The 20,653-nt window shown below is 42.0% G+C and overlaps 2 protein-coding genes across 3 annotated transcripts; one reads left to right on the top strand and one right to left on the bottom strand.

Moving 5' to 3' along the window:
• The first annotated feature begins 1,548 nt into the window (after positions 1-1,548).
• kiss2 (kisspeptin 2) lies at positions 1,549-2,322 on the top strand. Its single transcript, XM_036518473.1, has 2 exons — positions 1,549-1,654; positions 2,027-2,322. The coding sequence occupies exons 1-2, from the start codon at positions 1,549-1,551 to the stop codon at positions 2,320-2,322; spliced, it is 402 nt and encodes a 133-aa protein (XP_036374366.1).
• Positions 2,323-3,530: 1,208 nt separating this feature from the next.
• ldhba (lactate dehydrogenase Ba) lies at positions 3,531-14,270 on the bottom strand. 2 transcript variants are annotated; one of them, XM_036517637.1, is made up of 8 exons: positions 13,930-14,270; positions 7,812-7,948; positions 7,251-7,368; positions 6,968-7,141; positions 6,441-6,614; positions 5,750-5,867; positions 4,766-4,889; positions 3,531-4,251 (listed from the first exon to the last, which is right to left on the bottom strand). In XM_036517637.1, the coding sequence occupies exons 2-8, from the start codon at positions 7,938-7,940 to the stop codon at positions 4,084-4,086; spliced, it is 1,005 nt and encodes a 334-aa protein (XP_036373530.1). In that variant the 5' UTR covers positions 7,941-7,948; positions 13,930-14,270; the 3' UTR covers positions 3,531-4,083. The 2 variants fall into 2 exon arrangements, with proteins under 2 accessions (XP_036373530.1, XP_036373531.1); XM_036517638.1 differs by lacking the exon at positions 13,930-14,270 and adding an exon at positions 9,194-9,272.
• Positions 14,271-20,653: the final 6,383 nt, after the last annotated feature.

Below are 20,653 nucleotides of genomic sequence, written 5' to 3'. Positions count from 1 at the left end.
CAATTGTTGAGTGGTGGTATAACTCATAAAAATAAATACATTTATTCTGATATTTTTACGAACTGTTAAAGCCGAGCACGACGCTGTTAAAGCCGAGCACGACGGAAATTGTAACACAATTGAGAGGGTCCTTTCAACTGAAGAGTGAAATCGGTCACATGATAACAAAGGCTCTCTTTCAGGCGCCCCAGCTCCAGAGGGTTTCCGCTTTATTTAAAAGTTGTCATTAATACTAAAAAAAAAAAAAAAAAAAAAAAATAGTAGCTCTCAAAATGAGACCGCTTCAAAGGACTAAAAGGTTAATTGTGTTGCATTTATACCAGTATCCACACAATCTAAAAAGAGGTCAGTTACGTGCACCGTGCCGTGATCAACTTGCACGTTTTTCTGTACGTGACACTGAAAATTTCAGGTTTATTTCTTGACAGCATTCAAAACGATAATAATTTTATGTGATAATATACCATATTCATGAATGCACAAGTGGCAAGTTGCGTTCGTCAGCTGAGTCATTGGCAGTTTCATATACAGCTGTGTATTTAATTAGAGTGTTTCTTACTATCTTTATTGGTGGACACATGTCCAAAGGTAGAGTTTTTAATTCATCCCACCCATTCCATTTCAACAATTATCTGTATATAGTTAATTTTTTTGCTGCATGCATTTGTTAATATCTGCTTAGAGTTGTACGCATTCAAGCGCTGAACGCTGGTGTTGCTTCAATATTTGAACTCAGACATTGAGTATGAAGCGTTAATATCGGACCACAAGCTTGAAAGGCTTTCTTACTAGCTGCGATGGAAGACCCAGTAGTTGCTGTGATTGTTACGGTGTTGTAGCTGCTATATTAATTATACACATACTGGATAATAAGCATCTGTGTTAAAAGAGGATCTCCGACCCAAAACATTTTTTCTTCGCCTCAGAGACATACTCTTACTCCATGAGTTTCAGGTTTGCTTGGGATTTTGTCAGATGTCTTTAATCACACCTGACACAGATGTTGCAACGCCACTGCTCTGTTGCAGCTTCAATTCAGTTTGTAGTAAAATCTACGGTAACCTAAAACACACAAACATCAAGTCATGCACATACACATGCGTTTTAAAGCCATGTTCATATACTGCCTATTAAAATTGTGAATTCTGCTGCTCAATACCCTTGCTTACGCGATTACATTAACTTCATGTAGATTATATTAAGCCTAGTTGTTAACAACTACATGTTAAAATAAAAAGTAACTGGTTTCAGTGTTTGTACAGCATTGTACATCAAGCTCAATGAGCCATATCGCCCCAATATATAATTTCCTTTATTTTATATAGTGCCTTCCCGCTCCTGTAAAGAACGGATAGCTCTCCAGTTGTTGAAAACGCACGAACACCTCATTCGCTAACGCACAAGCAATTTAAGGTCAAAGCAGGGCATGGAAGCATATAAATGGTGTGAGCTGTTCACCTTCGCTATCACAGGTAACCAGGAGCACTTGGTCATTCGAAGGTGCGTAGCAGACGCAGTTTTTATTGCATGCGAAAAAGTTCTACTAGTATGAGTACGTTCGCGCTGCTGTTGGCTGCTGCTATGGTTTGCCATCACGGAACAATGGGGAGATCACCGCACGGCATTCCACCTGCTGAGCGAACGGACATTTCAGGTAAGGCTTTATATGCCTTTATGCAGAATAATGTATTTTAAAATGATTAATTAATTTCCCTCGGTGTTGTAGTAGCCATGAAAGAAGTTACATGCATCATATCGACTCATGTGAATCTAACTCACACAGCTTTGAATAACACTGACAAGTTTTTAAAACCTGTATCAGAGAGTAGAGAGTGATCTAAGTTGCAGAATTCTGGATTTGGAGTCGTTGAAACAAATGAAAGGTCAAATTTTAGACCTTTTTTAAGGCATTTAGGCGATCTATTGTTAAGCTTCGAAGTTTACGAATGTTTCTACACGATGCTGTTGAACATAAAGCCGTTTTGATATACACGAAGAAAATACTATCCCTCTATTCATGGTTTAGGTTCTGTACACCCAGAACGCGAGCTCGACGGGGTCCGGGGACATTCCAAAGAGACAAGAGACGTCAAAGGTCCGAATTCCTCAGACCAGCCGAACCTCTGCTTCTTCCTGAAGGACAGTGAAATTGAGTCCTGCCGACTCCGATTCGCACGGAATAAATTCAATATCAACCCGTTCGGACTCCGCTTCGGAAAGCGCGACTGGAGTAACCAGTCTGAAGCCAAAAATACAAGACCCACAACCAGCAAGCTTCTCCCGTACCTAATGTACCTTCGAGAGCCAGAGGTGCCCGTCTGACCGAAGAAGCAGTTTCCATCCAAGGTTTTACGTTTATGATAACAGAACAAATATTTTAATTTCTGTTGTTATACAACTCCATACTATTATGTGTTGAAAGTCACAGAGTTATTAAAATGTCCTGTATTCTGTATACACGTTGTTCAGTGAATCGTCAAGAACTACCTAAAAGTATAATTTCTTTTTTACTGATCTTTTCCCCCCATTTTAACATATTGTCAAATAACATTCAATAAATATAACATAAGTCTGTATTTTTAGAGTCAGTTCGTATAGCCTATGTGTTTCATTGTGCATTGCAAATGGTTGTAGGCGAGTGAATGGACCTTCATTATGACCAGTAAACCAACCAAAAGGAGGTGTGAGAGTGATGCACTGGACCCTAGGTGCCCGTAGGTTTCTTTCTCGGTGACTGTAATGAATACTGTACCTATTTATAAAATTGTGTGTGGGAGGGTTGCGGAAGAAAACATTAACGAACGAAAAAGCAGCCCGCAAAATAAATCAAGCATATTACACAACATTACAGAACTTCATGCGACGAGGTTTGTCTATATAACTCGAAAAGTCTATATTACACAAGCAAATATCAACCGAGCCATTGATGAATTGGTATGTTAATGAAACCAATATAGGGTCAAAAGAGAAATGAGTTAAACAGTCCAAGTCAAGTTAAAAACGTCACTTAAGAAAAAAAGGACAACACTGAAAGAAAATATTTCCCAGCTATTGACCTCTGAAAAAGCACCCAAACTGTAAAATCATTTTCAAATGGGGAAAGTACCATTTTCAAATGGGGAAAGTATCGAGGTAAGAGGGAGAAGACTGGATTCTGCAATAACCGACGCTTTATTTCATTCATTAAATGGAATTTCCGGGCTCATAGATTACTTACAACATGCAACATAGTTTGCATAATAGGTTTTCGCTCATTATATGTAGATGTTATTGCCCATTCACTAAGAATTTCATAATGAACCAAACACCGGTATAGGCAGAACAATATTGTCATTTATAAATTACCATTTCAACATCAGACTTGAATTAACTGACGGAGGTCGGTATTCATACCAGAAGAGGGCGCTATTCGTATGGTTCTGTGATAAAAATTGCCGAAAAAAACTTTCAAAAAGGACAAAAAACATCACCATTACTGATCTGTAGCGGAAGTGGTAGTGTGTGAATTCTGAAAAAAGCAAAATGTACAGTTCGAGTTTAAACGTTTTATTTACTCATGGATACTGTTTTAACAGCATTTTAACCACAAGGAACAACATGATTGACAGTTACAGTATGATTGACAAAAATCAAGTAGGCTGACCCATCACATAATCCTCCTCTGTCCCTTCCCTGTGACCCTGACAGAGAGACAGAAAGACTCAAGGTCTTCTTTCATAATGCCAAATAAGGTCACACAGAGATTATTCAGAGAGTGGGATGTCACACAGGGAGTCATTCTGAATGGTTCTTAAGTGCAAATGAGAAACGGCCACATTCTGATCTAATTAAAATCTCCAACTGGGGGCACGACAACAAAAAAATTACCCCTCAAATGAGGCGGAGGTGTGGGAGTGTAGAAGTGTAGGAGGGAGGGGTGGAGGAGTGTGGAGGCAGATGAGGGAGGGAGGTAGAGGAGTGTACAGGTGGTTGAGGTGGGGCACAGGAGTGTGGAACTGGAGGAGAGAGAGGTGTCAGAGAGTGGGGAGGGGGGACGGAGGAGGTTCAGGAGTGTGAGGCGCCCCCCGCAGGTCAGTAAGAGCTCTACAGGTCCTTCAGGTCCTTCTGGATGCCCCACAGCGTCTCGGCGCTCTTCCTCAGCTGGCCCACCTCCTCGTCAGTCAGGGTCATGTTGACCACGCTGGCCACGCCCCCGTTGTTCAGCACGCAGGGCAGGCTCAGGTACACCTCATCGTTGATCCCGTACATGCCCTGTCAAGAAACATGACACCTGCCAATCAACACTGATGCCACACGCTTTACCTCACACAGATGGCTGACAGGTCATGAAGCCTGTTCCCCCCTCACTATATAATGTTCTGAGGGTTTCAAAAGGAATGAAAGACTTTATATCAATGGCATCAACTTCCGCTCAGATTCCTACACAGACCTGAGACAAATGGAAGTGAGCACAGAGCAAGAACTCACCAGCCTGCTAATGCTACAACTCTGACAATACCAAATGCATATGATTGCGACCTATATACACATAAATGTGTGTGTGTGTGTGTACGCGTAAGTCAGTATCTTTGTGTGTGTGCACACGTGTGTGTGGATATATGCCTTTTCATATCTTGGACTAACCCTAACCCTCTAAATATCTTGCTGTGTAAATGGGTAATATATAAAAGGTCCACTGCCATGGATAACTAAATAAATGAGGTATTGTGACTGTGACCATGAGACTGTACATGTTTGGTTGTCAGTGCTGGGTGGCTGTGCCCACCTTGACCATGGTGGAGACAGGGTGGATCCTGTTGAGGTTCTTAATGAGGGACTCGGTCAGGTCAGCCACACTCAGACCAATGGCCCAGTTAGTGTAGCCCTTCAGCCTGATCACCTCGTAAGCACTGTAACACAGACACAAACACACACAAACATATTAACCTGAAAAAGCACAAGACCTCAGAAATGTTTAACTAGCCTAATGGAATTCCAAGAAATTTATTACAGCCTGGTCCTAAAACTGTTCTTAAAGTGATATACTGGCTGATAACCTGCTTCGCTGCATCGTTTTGCTTCCATGTCAGGATTACTTGCAAATGCTGCACCTGCATGAGCTCTTACAACTTTTAAATCTGTGTCCAGAGGACAGAAGCGGAAAGCTTTTATGTCCTCATTACTTGAATAACATACAGTACTTGACTACTCTTTGTCGGTCATTGAAAATAATGATGCAAAAACTACGTAGCCTAATAATCATACAGACCACAGCTCTCATATCAGTGTGTTGCTGTTTCTACATCTTCAGTGCGTCATTTTCTGATTTATATTTCCATACAAACTTGGCACCATATCTGGCTTGCTAGATTGTTTACTGTATCAGTCTCTCCTGACCGTCTCCAGTAATGTGATAACATTATGCTTAGTACGGTGCTACATTATATCCATTCAAGAGCGAATGTAGGCCATAATTAGATGGCTGTAGACAGCTAACCATACTATCAAATATGTTAACAGAGAGCAAACAAACACCTTTGTCTCCCAAATGTTCAATGTCTTTACACAAAGCAATGTAACATTATTTACATTAACATGCAGTAAGAATCCACTACAGTTTTAATGTGTTAACTCTATATTCTGCAATATTAAATAAAAGATCATTTAAAAATGATTTAAAAATAAGAAATATATTATTATAGAACCTGTAACAGCCTTAAAGGACCTGTAATAACAATCATATTACAACAATTTCATATTAATAACTTGCCTGTCCACCACCATCTTGTGTGCCTCCTTCCAGTTCTCCTTGTCAGCATCAGTGCCGATGTCAGGGTTCAGCTTCTGCAGGCTCACTCCAGCCACGTTGGCACCGCTCCACACAGGGACTAGATAAACAAGAGAACCAATCACGATCACCCGTCTCCTCCACATTCATATGCCAATCACACAGCTGCCTGCATCTCACGCTTTCCTGCTCTACACAGACAGATGCACCTAGGACCTTATGCATTTGTATACACACACTTAGCTGCGTCAAGCATACCCAGAACTGTCTGACACACTTAGCTGTGTCCTTTCTTTATGACATTTTCTGTCTGCTAGAAGTCCTTTGCAAAATGACTGGCAAAAAATAACTATCATGTAGAGTATTATTTTGATCAAATTTAAGTGAAAGTATCTCTTCACATTAGTTTTGTGTGTGCTTCTTTAAGAAATTCTTAATGCAGATTATTATTCAACTTAATTCAGTCTGATAATTTTTTTCAATATATTGTTACAGGGCAAATTAATTGAACTAAGGGAGGCCCAGGTTTTGTTCAAGGGGAAGAACTAACAAAAGTAAAACTTATTACTTTAATCTATTTTATGAAAACCAACATTCCTCCAACCACCCATTTATTCAACAAATCATTTATAGCACATCCAATCACATTAGACACCTATCCACACGCACTCACCGCTGGAGTCTCCGTGTTCGCCCAGGATCCAGCCGTTGAAGCTGCTGGAGTGTATGCCCAGCTTCTCAGCCATCAGGTAGCGGAAGCGGGCGGAGTCCAGGTTGGTGCCGCTGCCGATGACGCGGTGCTTGGGCAGGCCGCTCAGCTTCCAGGTCACGTAGGTCAGGACATCCACTGCAGGGACACGCACACAATTAACAAGGGCGTTACAGTTCGTCCTATTCACGATTTGGCAAGTACCTCAGGGTGCACGTGTGAAGCATGTGCCAATATACTGAGCACACATAACTAGATATGAATATTTAAAATGTGTACATGTGTAGATATCTTCCTTTTCCTAACTGATATGGTTTTAGAAATCAAAGCTTAAAGGCTACCTGTTTGAAAAGCTACTGCTTGAACAATACCAAGAGGTATTCGGTCCCATATTTCAGTATTAAAATTCGGGTAAGAATGCTCTCGGATACTAGAATGCATGTCGGTATGCATGCGTATGTGTGTGTGTGTGTGTTGGGTGTCGTGTATACCTGGGTTGGACACCACAACGAGGGTGCAGTTGGGGCTGTACTTGACGATCTGGGGAATGATGTGCTTGAAGATGTTGACGTTCCTCTGGACCAGGTTCAGCCGGCTCTCACCCTCCTGCTGGCGCACGCCGGCCGTCACCACAACGATGCGGGAGTTGGCTGTCACGGAGTAGTCTGGCAATGGGAGACGGGGCAGGACATGAGGGAACAGGGGTCTCGCCGCCCAACTCAGAGAGACTCCAGGCTGGCTCTTCGTTGCCCTGCTAAAAGGGGCCCTTCTCACCTTTGTCAGCCACAATCGTGGGTGTCTTGAGGAAGAGGCTGCCATGCTGCAGATCCATCATCTCTCCCTTCAGCTTGTCCTCCATCACATCAACCAGGGCCATCTCATCAGCCAGCTCCTGCAGAGAGAGAAGGGGGGCCAAGATATAGCAAAAAAGAAGGAGAGACAGAGACAGCGAGAAAGGCAGAAGTTAGAACAATATCCTGACAGTAATACTCGTAGTAATAACCCACCAACAAAGGAATAATATTCCATTAATGCTGAAATAATAAGTGCCATAGTGTTCCAAAAATAAAAGAGCAGTATTATAGTAACAGTAATATAGGAATGGTCCATCAGTAAAGTAGTAATAGCAGTAATTGCTCAGTGTAATGTAGTAAGAGTAATGCGGTAATGGCTCCTTAATAACGCAGTAACAGTAATGTAGTAATTGCCCAGACAAAAGTAGTAACAATTATGCGGTAATGGCCCTCCAGTAATACAGGAACAGTAATGCAGTAATTGCCCACTGTAATGCAGTAACATTAAAGTAGTACCGGTCCAGCAGTAGGGAGCTCTTACCCGCAGGAGGATGCTGACAGCGCAGGCCATGCCCACCTGCCCCACTCCCACCACAGTCACCTTGTTCCTGGGGGGCTCAGCGGGGCCGCTGGCCAGGGGGGTGATGAGTTTCTGCATAACAGAGGCCATGATCCACGCTGGGGGGGGGAAGAGACACAGGCGTCAGACACACCGTGGAGACCAGCATCTCACGCTTGCAAAAGCAAGAAAACACAGCATGTCAATGAACAATTACATTTTAACCACCACATGCTGATGTAAAGTGCAGTAAGTGGCAGTAAAGTCTAAACTATTACAAGGGCTTAGCAATGGTGAAGGCCAAGGCTGAACACAGGAAAGGTTATAGAGATATTTCAGAGGGAAAAGAGACAATAGTGCTGCACCCAGAACTCCATCCACATTTTCTCATTTGTTCAGTGGTGTTTCATATCACCATTAGTGCCAGACAGACTCCAATAACAATACAAGGGTGTTAATGTACATCTGAAGTCAGGACAATTCAGCTACCTAGTAAGTTTGTTCTTGCTATTGTATCTTAATATAACAGTTACAAAATGAAACACTAAAATTAATGTGCCAGTTAGGTAACATTTAATACTTAGCCTGTGACAACCTTAGCATGTAACAATATGCCATATAATTATTATAAAGGACATAAGCACACAGCTCCTTTAAAACTGGTGATACAGCAGAGATTAAAGATTAAGTTTACTTCCGCAGGACTTCTTTAAATAGTCTGCCTACAGAACAGCAACCAAGAGCTACGACAAAGACCTATATCTTGGTTACAGAGTCTACAGAGAGATACACACTCACCTGCATCCACACACAACTCAAACAGACAGCAGTGCTAACAAATAAATACACAGCTCAAACATACAGCAGTGCTAACCAATAAACACACAGCTCAAACAACAGCAGCTGTAATACATACACACACTACATAGTTACAAAGCAGCGCTCTCTCTCCCTCCCTCCTCCCCACACTAATGCACATGCACACAGATATACACACACTTCTACGACAGACAGAGCACTGCAAACAAATCCTCGGCCCTGTTTGCCACAACCGCCGGATCTAAAGCTGGCAGCTCCAACACTCACTGGAGCGAGCAGCAGGGACTAGTACGCTGAACATCTTCTAGGCCTCGCCGTGCGCCTCTCCCCAAATGCAGCAACAAGGAGCAGGCCGGCTCTCCATATTAAATACCTCCAGACCAAGGTCAAACTGCTCCAGCTATCAAACATACTGATTCTCCACATTAAACACCTACGGACCAAGATGCAAAATCCCAGGGACGACCGAGAGGACGACCGTGTCGACCTGACACTAGCGGAGACCAGGAGCCGTCAGGAGAAACAAACAGGACACTGATACTTGCTTTGTCTGCAGAGGCGCCGCAGTGCCAGATACAGGTACCACCACGTAATCACCATGGCTGGCGGCGAGACGGCTGGCGTATCTGTGCTCCTGCCTCGATGCCGCCTCGCAGACGACTCAGGAGAGGGGGGGGCGTGTTCCTGTTCGCCTATGCCAGCGAACGCACGGCGCCATCCCCGGCCGGGACCATGCCCGCGTACGCGTCCCGCGCCCTCCCCCTAATCCTCCGTCCAGCCTCTCCTGCCAGCAGCAGTCACTCTGATCAGCCCTCGGCCAAAACTCTAATCCACCTCCTCCCCTCCCCGGGCTGCACAGGGCCCTGAGGAGCACAGTACAATCCCGTCCACAGCCTACGGTCCGGCGTTTAACGTCTGCGGTCCGAACACGGAGCACCCCGCTTCTCCACCCACCACCCCTGCTGCGGGGGCACACCCAGCCAGCAAAGCTGACGTCGCCGCAGTGCTGCGGTAAATGCATGTTTTTTATGGGCTGCGCAGCACTGTCCCAAACACCTCCTGACTGCTGTCACAGAGACGGAGAAGTAGGGCGGAAGGTACGCACAGCTGTTCACCTCACTATTCACTTTCAAATTACAAAATTACTGCAAATGTGACCATATACTACATTTGCAAAGCATATCTTTCAAAATACTTTGACATTTAGAAAACTGTAATGGTATTCAGGCAAACTATCAACGATCTTGTTTCTTATTTGTAAAACACTTCCTTAAAATGTCTCCTATTGGTCTGCAGACACAACACCTATCAGTAAACTCTTTTCTTTGCAGACTTCCTACCCAATCAGTGACCATATCTAGCCTTGTTCAGCTGTGATAACTGAACAAAACAATTACATGATGACCAAATACAATCGGGCACATTCGGTCAGACACAAGGACAGCAGCACTCCTTACGCTATTTATGAAAAAATGACAGAGGATGTATCTTATTTCAATTAATGCTTAAAAATTAATTGAATATGTTTTTCTAATATACCAACAAAATTTTATGCACTTGACTTTCTGCTACATCTTTAACAGGTAATTCCAGCTAGGCTGAATATTTCAGCATCCACCAAGGGGACAACAGGACTCAATAAAAAAGTCATAGACAAAAGCTCTGTATTACTTTTGACACATCCTTGTGAGTCAGTGTTGGAACACCTGTTCAATACTGCATATATGCTGATGGACACAATCTTTCACATATTATGTGAGACAGACATAGAGGAATAAAGTTACGATTTACTAAAATCATTTTTAGAGGCAGTAACTAAATGAAACAGTTATACAGTGAGTTTATAAATTCAAATTCCCAATTCTGTACTTGAAATTTAGTCCAGAAAAAAAAAAGTTTGGATGTGTTCCGCCAAACCTACAGCTTCAAGCGAGTGATGTGAGTACTGGTTAGCTACACTGCTCATTACTACTTTTGATATCGGATTATGTAGAGCAGTTATGTAATGTTACTCTGTCAATGAAATACATTAATCATAACAAATCCTGTCTCATTTCAAGTTTTCTGATTATCAAATTTGTCCTGCTGTCTGACTATGTGTCATAGTAACAACTGGTGTTTGGAATGCTAGGCACCGGCCCCATAACAGTGATAGCCTGTGAGCTACTTGTGTGTGTGCTGCATGATAATGTTCTCCAATCACTTCAGCTAAAGGGCGTTGCACGTACAGTGACTCTCACAACATTCCATCATCCCCAAGCCATTACTTCCAACCACATTTCTGCAGCATTTTGATTTCAGGTCTAAATAATATAAAACTTTGACAGAAGACAGCCAAAAACACAGGAATATAAAATAAAGGGATCACAATTTGCAATGATGACAGTTATACCTGGAGGTTTCTGTTAACCTACTCCAAGAGATTTTTAATATGGCACCGGACCCGCCGAAGACAAGACTTCTGGGAATGTACTGGTTTGCTGTACTGGGTGCACTTCGGGTGCTTTTTGCCCTTGACAACAGATCTAAGATCAGCTTGCACACCCCTCAATCCTAACCCTAAATATTTAGTGTAAAATTTTTCTTATGATCCACGATCAGTGATGGTGGAAAGGGTCCACACTACTGGTACATCAGTTCATTCATGTCTGTATGTATTCATAGTGAGATGGCTGCCAGTTGTTTCTTTAAGCATATCTATCCTATTATGCTGGCCTCTCTACCAACATATTTTTTCACAAGACAGGCCTACATTTAAAAAACTCATAAAAAACATTTAATAAACTGTTTCTTTGTGAGATTATTGTAACAGCAAAAGCCATTTCAGAAAAGCCAAATAATGTAAGCTTAATTAATAATTTAACTTTAGCGATCACTTGCAGGCAAGCTAGTTAGCTAGGCCTGCTTAGCTAACCACAAACAGCTTCAGTGTAACAGTCTTTTTCTTTACCAATTAAAAAAGGTCACCATCTGACAGGACATGAGTTTGAATTCAGTCCTATTATGTTATACTTCACAAGAGAGCCATATCTTACCATGTTTTGAGTAAGACTTTGGTGTAAGGAAGAGGATTAAATGATGTATCTAACTTTAAATAATGGTTAAATAAATATTTGACAAAACTGGCACATCCTGTCAGCCAGTCCTTACAGGATCCTGAGTTAGGATTTCACTGCAGTGCAGTTTCTGACTCTTCATAGTACAGCTCTGGTTCCATCTCTTTCTTGTACACCATAACACTATGAACACCCCACAGACCCTTTCAGAAAAATACAGATACCCCTTACTTGGTGAGTTATAAGGTTGTGACCAGACAAAAACAAAAAATTCTACACCAAAAGTGACAAATTAACCAGCTTTAATGTCTGAATGGTCTGCTGAAGGGTTAGTACAATGTGCAGCACTTGTATGTGGTGTCAGTGTCTGGGGCTGACAGGGTTACTGATATCACTGAACTCCAGTTCATTCTGTATAGAACAGAGGTGTTTTCTTGTTTAAATCAGTTCTTATTTATCCATTGTGTAGGCCTACTGTATATCAGGGCACATACCTTATTAAAGGGTTAAACAAGTAAACAAACACATTAAAACAGAAAAAAGTATGAAATTTTTTTGCCAGTCAGTGTGAGGTGTGGCAGAGTATGTTTCAGTCTGCAGGAAGACACGTGAATGCAGAGGTTTCACTTTACATTTTAAAATGCCAAGTCAGACCTGTATATCAGTAAGACACACAGAGATAAATATGCTCGTGTTTATATTGTTAACGTATCCTGGTTATCTTCCTCCGGGTGCTACACTTAGCTCTTGGTATATGTTACATTCATTCTCATTTCAGATTCATCAGGATGTCTTTAAAAGAGGTATAAACAAAATGTTTATATAATACATCCATACGATGTAATGTATTATTTTATTGTAATTTAATCTTAATGTGATTTGGATTACAAAAACCATACACAATGAATATTAAAATTAGAACCCTCCCAGGTTCTAAAGTCCTGAACACAGAGAAGGCCAGAGTCAAGGTCAGTAAGAAACAGGAATGGGTACAGCAACCAGCGAATGGGAGAGACATAGCGAATATTTTAAAATACTGCCTGACATTATACGGGCGGAAATCGGGGTATATATCGTCCAATCGCAACGTGACAGCAAACTGATGAGACGTGAAGGTTATCCGTTTCCAAGGTCACGAACGATCGGCCCAGTTGATGATAGACAGCGACAGCGATGATAATACACAGCTTTTCATTTAGAAATATCCTGATCTATTAATGAAAAAAATCACAACGATAAAGCAACCGTTTATAAATTTCGCGACAGGTAATTCGGCACATATCATAAAAAAAGTTAGTTGCTATAGCCTCAACACATTTAGAACATCACACATTAATTGGACTTGAAAACACAAATCCAAAGGCAGGAGACGCATTTGCTTGGTTGATTGTCTATATTCGCTCTAACTTCATAGTTAATAGTTGTTCAAGTGAATGAAATGTCAATGGAGTGTCCCTAATGTAGTGCCGCTCTGTAGCAGTTAGCATAGAGACCGCCTCCAAAAAATATACTATTTCTTATTGTGCTCCCAACGTAGCCTACTTATTTCCTTTCGAGTAAAACCACAGGCGCTTTGCATCCTCCTTTGGGACCGAATTAACACAACAGTCAATTAAAATGCTGCCATGAGACCCGTCGCACGTTGCACGTAGGAAGTCTCACATTCCGTCATTATACTTGCCTAGTAGAGCAATGGCCTGTCTGTGATGTAACTAAGCGGAATGTCAAGTTCATCTGTAAAATGGAGGAAAGATGGCCGATTCCTGTGCAGAGTATCCACGTTTACTTTCAACAAAAGCGAGGAGACACGGCGATGTTGGTACCTGTCAGTTAGGCTACAGCTCAAGATAAACACTCATACAAATACAAATGACATTCTCTATCTCCATATAGAGGCTAACCTTATATAATTTACCTTATGTAAAAGACGAATTAAAGCATAATATACGCTAAAAGTCTTTAATCGCACACATGGGGTCCATCTTGTACATTAGATTAGATTCATCTTGGTTTTAAATAGACTGGCATCATGTACCATTTAAGCATCACGCCCAGCGAAGGAGCACGTTCTCAAAAAACCCCATAGCTAGTAATTCATAAATGTACCATAATGCTTCGACGGTAAGCGTATTCGTACGATATCCGCTAATGCGCCACCGTTGTGACACGTGATTCAAGAAAATTGTCCTCAAATTTTAAAAAGCAAAAATGCCTTTGATACATACATTTTTTGCAGAGCGATTAAAAGTGCGTGTTCCCTCGGTTCCCGCAAAGCTGCAGAGAGGAAGAATGCGTCACTTCGGTTCAGGAAGGTTCGCCGTGACAATGAGTGTGCGCGCTGACGACTCGCGGAGGCTGGAGTCGAAGAGAGGTTTCCCGTAAGCCCGGAGCGGGGGAATATTAAGCGGCTTTTACGCGAGAGAGGTGGTCGTGTGGACCGAGAAGTGGGGCGCGGAGCAGGTCGGTTGGACAGTCTCCGCGAATATAAACTCTTAAAGGGAATGTGGAATATGTTGATTGAGGGCTGACCCGCTTCCTCCTTGGTTACAGGCTGGCACTAGTCCAAGTTCCTGTACAAGAGAAAGAAAAAAAAAAAAAACGTGTTCATTGAATGGTATCTTGTGACGCCTCACACTGCACGTAAAAACTCATTGACAGGCCTACAGTGTGTCTCTTGGAATCAGATCTCTGTCACTGTGGGGAATACTGTTTATAGACATTATTATTGTTTTGCAGTTACAGTGAAGTAGCCTACATTTATTGCACATATACTGTTATTTAAAAACATATACAGTATACTGAAACACACAGTTGGACAGTATTGGGGGGATGGTGTCAGAGAAGTGACAGTGCTTTCCCATTCAGAATCATTATTGTCTAAAGAGGCAGAGGTGAGTATGAAAGAGCCTGTGACCTGTAGTGTCTCTCACAAAGACAGCAAGGTCAGGGCAGGATTAACACACACAGACAAAGGCCAGGCCAATCAGAAATGGAACCTGCGTGAATAACTGTGCACACAGTGAGTTCTACTAAGGTCACTGATCACCTATCTGAACCCACCTGTCTGCAATGGTGGAATGGAACACTAAGTCATTATTTAAACACCTTTTTATTGCTCTGTGGCACAAGTGTGGAGCAACCAATCTCTCTATCTGAAAACATCCTGTCTGTGGTACAATCATAAAACGTTTAGCTACCTGAAAACATCTGTCTGCAAGATCCACCCAAGCACACACACACAAAGCAAGATGCATGAAATACAGCCCCAGCTCACACTGGTTAGATGCATCTGGTGGGCTTTAAGCAGAAACCACGTGTGTGACTGCAGCTTCATTCTTAACATTCCGAGGTCAGACTGCGATTTCTCTCTGAAGCACTGCAAGAAAGAGACTGGCTGTGATCACATCGCTTCACATCTCCTGGAACTGCCTTGATTGTCATCTTTGTGAAACATACGTTTGCCCTACAGATACATTACATTGTGGTATTTTGCATGGCATCGCATTACATAATGATACATGATATTTCCAAGGACGATTCTGAAAAAAAAAATGCCTTCATATAATAGTTTTTTTTCCTAAAATATTGAATTAACATAACAATGTTCCATACATTTCCATAAACAAAACCTGCAGATTTACATAATAAATATTGGGGAAGTTATATTCTGGACCTAAGTCATTTATACTTACAGCATTTTAACATTTGACCTGTTGTTATAGTTTAGGAATGACTGTACAGTACAGATTTTTGGCATGCAGTTGGAGAGTGCTCAGCACAGATGAACACAATACTTTGTTGGGTGACCATAGCTCATGTTCAGACTGCAGTTTCCTGTAGTCATCAGAGTGGAGTGCAGCTCAAGTTCAGACTGTGGTCAGACAGCAGTAACTACAGAGGAACACAGCTCATGTTCAAGGCCATTATGAAGGGTAGCCCCAGGGAGTAAATACTGTGTTTTGTGTGTGTGTGTTTAAGATGACTTTGTGTTGACAGCATAACAGGGTCATGTTGCCATTCAAGTGCTGTAAAAACAAAAATTCAAACATTCAAAACACAGTAGCACTTGCCCTAATGGTAACTCTCACATCCCTAGTAACCAGCCTCTAAACCCTGCTCTGTCTCTAGCTCCTTTCTCTTACTCCATGGCAAACGTTTGTCTCAGACAAACGTGGTGTGGTGTGTCTAACTTCTGTCTTAAACTCCTGTGCTGTGCTTGAATTTCTAACCCCCAACTCCTGTACTCTCTCTAGCTCATTTCTCGTACTTCTCTGCTGTCTAACGTATATTTTTAATTGCTGTGCTGTCTCTATGGCCTGTCTCTAACGCTTGCAGTGTCTGTTGCTACTGTGCTGTGTCCTGTGCAGCTTTTGTCTGTAAGTCCTGCATGTCATTGACTGAAAGCCTCTTATCCCCAGTGTGGTAAGTGTGGCTGGTGCTGTAATTAGAACCTCTGTCACTTGCTATCTTTGACCTTGGAGATGAATTTCCTTTTTCAGTAGCCCGGGGAAAACAAAGGAAAGAGTTTGGAATAGCAGCTGATAGAGAATCCCTCTCGTAAGCCCGCTGAGCAAGGAAAAGGGATCCGTCTCTCTGTCTCTCTCTTTCTCTCTCTCTTTCATTCCAGTGCTCTATCTCTTTCTCCACTTCTCACATTATAGTCCCTAATTCCTGTTCCCTCTCTTTCTGTTTAGCCTTTTCTCTCTCGTCTGCTCGCATCTCCCTCCCTCTCCGTCTGTCTCCATCCCATACTGTGAGAAGGCTAATCCCGGTCACTATGGAAACACTTGCTCTCGCTCTCTCTCTTTCTCTCAATGTGTGCTGCAAAGACAATTGCAAAATGCATTTCATTCATAGAGAATGTGTGGAATAATGTTAAAAATACAGACACGTAGAAAACCTTATTAGTAACCAGAGGCTCTGGACCTACTGATGATATGCATACTTCACAATTGGCTAAATTTAAGCAGTAGTAAATACAAACAAGAAACCCTAAGATTTATAAATCATTTACAGATTGATGGCTTAAAAATATTTATGATTAAAAATGAACACTGCGATCCAGGCATTGAAAGAAAAACAAATAAATATAAGAAAAAATATTTTTAAAAAGATTAATGAAATGATCATGTCTGGCCTAGTGAGATATGGTCCAACAGTAACATATGGGAGGCAACACAGCTGCCACAACATGGTTCCTTTCAGTCATGCAGTTTTGAGCATGCTACAGTCCATCTGTCTGTGCAAGGGCCCGTGAATATGAGTGTGTCTGAGCATCTGTAACACAGTGTTATTGGGCGTTTCTGTACCCACCTCTGCTTGTGAATGCTTCTGTGTATGTGAGAAAGAGGGAGGGAAAGAGTTACCTCTCTGACCCTTGCAGTCCTTGGGGACCGTGGCACTCATAATGTAGCTCAGATGGTTTGAGAGAGAGCCTCCCACCCGAGCAGCCAATCAGAGCGCAGGGCCCTGATCAGTCGAGCCGCCCAGACAATGGGAGGGGCACAGCCTGCAGCAGATTCCCGTGCATGCGTGTGTTTGCTGAGGGCCTGTCCCATGCAGTGTACCTGCCAGACAGCAATAAATGGAGGACGGGGTTTTGTAACAGGGTGAGGCTGTTGCCTAACTCCAAGAAGTCCCTGCTGCAGCACTTTCTCACCAAAGGCAAACGTGTGTCTGCTTGCCTAAATATTGACAACAAACTGCCAACATTTCCACTTTGCATTATGGTCTAGCGTGGCAAATATGTAATGGAACATCCATTGAAATGTGACAGACCTTCATGATAAACACATCTTTTCCTTCCCTTTCAAGGTGTAGCCTGGCTAGTGGTACAAGTCAGATTTGCAGGGTACATTGTATTAGTCGTTCCTGTAGGCTAGCACCAGCATCATTAATGGTCTGAAGCAGTACAGTTCTGCATCAGTTTATTGTGGAAAGTGTATAGTGAAAAGGCTCATGGAAACCAGAACTTCACAATTCTGCGTGGTTCCAGTTCCGATGGTGAAAAAACTGTCTCAGTACAGCACAATTCTGCATCATTTGATTGTCGTTTGGCCGACAGAAAAGGCAGTGAAAAAGCACTTGGGAACCAGAACTGTCTGGTCCCGGTTCCGACAGAGGTCTGGAACCACTGGAAGTCTCAGTGGTGCTGCTGCTCCTGATGGTGTTGGAAAACAAACACAGATATTGTTGGTGCTTGTAAACCACAGGGGGTGGTTCAGATTAGAGGGAGAGATTAGGTTTCAATTTAGCTTTTATAAAAATGCACTTCAATCACATTAATGGCATGAGCCCAATTTTGTTCATGCCGACATAATGGACAATAATGGACAAAACTGCCCCTTGCCCCCAGACCGACACTGAAAAAGAGAGAGAGGCGCACACACACATACACACTCGCACTTGGTGTATGTTCTGCTATACCAGTATAGATGTTAGAGAAAAATACAACAGCTGATGTGCTGGCCAGGTTCACCTAATCACTTCAGTTGTCACAGAAACACTGATACCACACAATAAAGTCTATTTGCAATGGAAAAAGGCAATTAGTACCTGTAACATTAACTCCCCACAAGTAACACGGACACTGACATCTCCAAGGATTTAAAAACAACACATGAAAATTAAATATTTTATTATTATGAGTGTCATTGGGATGGTTATGGTTTTTCTCACGGGACTAATGTATTTGCACATTACCAGCACTCCTAACACGGACCATTGACCACTCAAATTTACCTCATTAGGTAGGTTTGAGATTAAGGGCTCAATCATATCTGACCCATGACCAATCAGAGCCCCCCTCCAGGAGATGGAATATCATTGGTCCTCAAAACCGGGGATTGAGGCAGATCTGCAGAAAACACACATAAGATCTTTATTCAGCAGAGCACAACAACAATCACTACAGCAATACAAAAATACTTGTGCAGTCTATCAGTATTCAGGAAAATGGTTCAACACAGCATACTTCAGTGTTAGTTACAATAACTATCTGTGCCCTGTGCATAGCTATTTTCTGTCTGACTACAATAGTGTCTATTCTTTATCAGTGTTGTGTATATTGATGTCTTTTTTTCATTATTGTTGAGCACAGTCATATTTTGTTTTGTCTGCCTTCTTAAATGACTGATCAAAGGACACACTGCTTCTGAAAGACAGCCTTATCAATCCTCTATGCAAGGCCCATAATGCCCTATATTTGGACAGGGTTCCTGCAATTATTAACAGCAATCACCTTGCTCTTGATTGCTGATAATGTGCACCCAACTGCTCCTAGCAAACATGGCAGCTGACTGGAACTGCATTGTTTTTGCCAGTCCAGTTGTCTTACTGTGTGAAGATTTCAGCATATTTCCAATGAGCAGCATGAATACGTTTAAATACAGCAGAACACTAAGGTCCTACTGAAAGCCCAACCAGATTGTAGAAGAGAAGACAGTTGTCTTGAATACTTTAATGTTAATGATCATATGAAAAATTTCGGAGTGTTACATCTAGTGACGGCTTTATTTGCACATGTTAAACCCTAACCCACTGTGATTCTCTTTTTCAGGTGGCAGACCACATAAATAGCAGAAAAATATCCCCATAAGAAGGTGGCAGTTCTCAGCTATATAGTTGTTTTACACACATGTTGCTAACGATTTTATTTGTTTTGTTGTCACTGCCATACACTTCTGTCGAACTATAGCATGGTAGCTGTTGTTAATAGATAAGTTAGTAGCTATCTAACATTACCACAAGACGTGGGATCACGATTGGTTGTTCTTCACATGGTGGTTGCAGAAAAATCACTTCTATTTATCTTAGGCTGCATGCTATTAATTAATACGTTAGGCAAAAGCTACACAAACAGCACACACACTCACATGCACGCACACACACACATACACACACGCTAAACACAAGTGAATAGCATGCTTTGAATAGGTGTCCTTAACTCATACAATTCTAGAATTTTCCATGGACCCCTTGGCTACCTATTACAGACCTCTGGGGTCATGGACCCCAGTTTGAGAACGGCTACTTTAACAAGTGATAAAAGAGTTGCTTCAGTTCCTTGAGCTAAAGTACAGTGTGTAATTAACACGAATTGATGGGTAAATCAAATCAGCACACTTCAACAATCACTTCAGCGTTAAGCACACTGAGCTGAATATCTCTGTTGGTCTTGCTTTAACTTCTCTTCAATGGATGGTTTTTCATATGTAAACCCACCATCTCCCGCAAAATAAATCCTGTGGGAGTTCTCGTCTTCCTAGACACAAAATTAATTTCAAGGTACAACACTACACACACAAGTAAAAAAGCACAATAGAGTCCTGCAAAATACCAGCATCCCTTGTTTCCTAATTTGGAGATAGATATGTCTGCATCCAGAGAACACAAGACTGGCTGTCTGCCAGTGATTTAACATCTCTCTCTGTAGGGTGTTGACAGAAATGAAATCTGGTGTGAGTACTCATCATTGGCCTTATATCAATAGAAATACACTCACTTGGTACTCCATGAATTCTGTTTGCAGTGTACCAAGCCACCTCCAGTCATAATATGTAGGGAAAGCATTACAAAATGGACAATGTCTTCAAAGCTTTTAAATTTTTCCCAACTCTATATATTACAGGTCAAGCAGGGCAAAAACACCAGCCATTAATTGTAATGGTAAGAAATAGTGTTTGCCTTCTTGTATACTACAAGCTAGTCAGATAACATTCACTTTCTTTGAAAGCAAAGTACAATTTCTCTGTTGTACTCTGCTGTGTACCTTCCTGTTTCTTTAATAGGGAGGTAGGAGCTCACCTCTGCCAAGAGGAAAGGAATGTATGTCGCATGGCGTGTTCATGGTAGTACTTAACTGTTTCCAAATTCTGGCGAATTTAGAGAGTTTCCAGGCCAGCCTGGAAACCAATTTAAGGACACCGTTCAGGCAACAGAAGTTTTGTT

Source organism: Megalops cyprinoides, chromosome 23, assembly GCF_013368585.1.
Source record: "Megalops cyprinoides isolate fMegCyp1 chromosome 23, fMegCyp1.pri, whole genome shotgun sequence".
NCBI classification, from domain to species: Eukaryota; Metazoa; Chordata; class Actinopteri; order Elopiformes; family Megalopidae; genus Megalops; species Megalops cyprinoides.
Note: the sequence above shows the minus strand (reverse complement) of the source record. Positions and strands in the feature narration are given on the sequence as shown.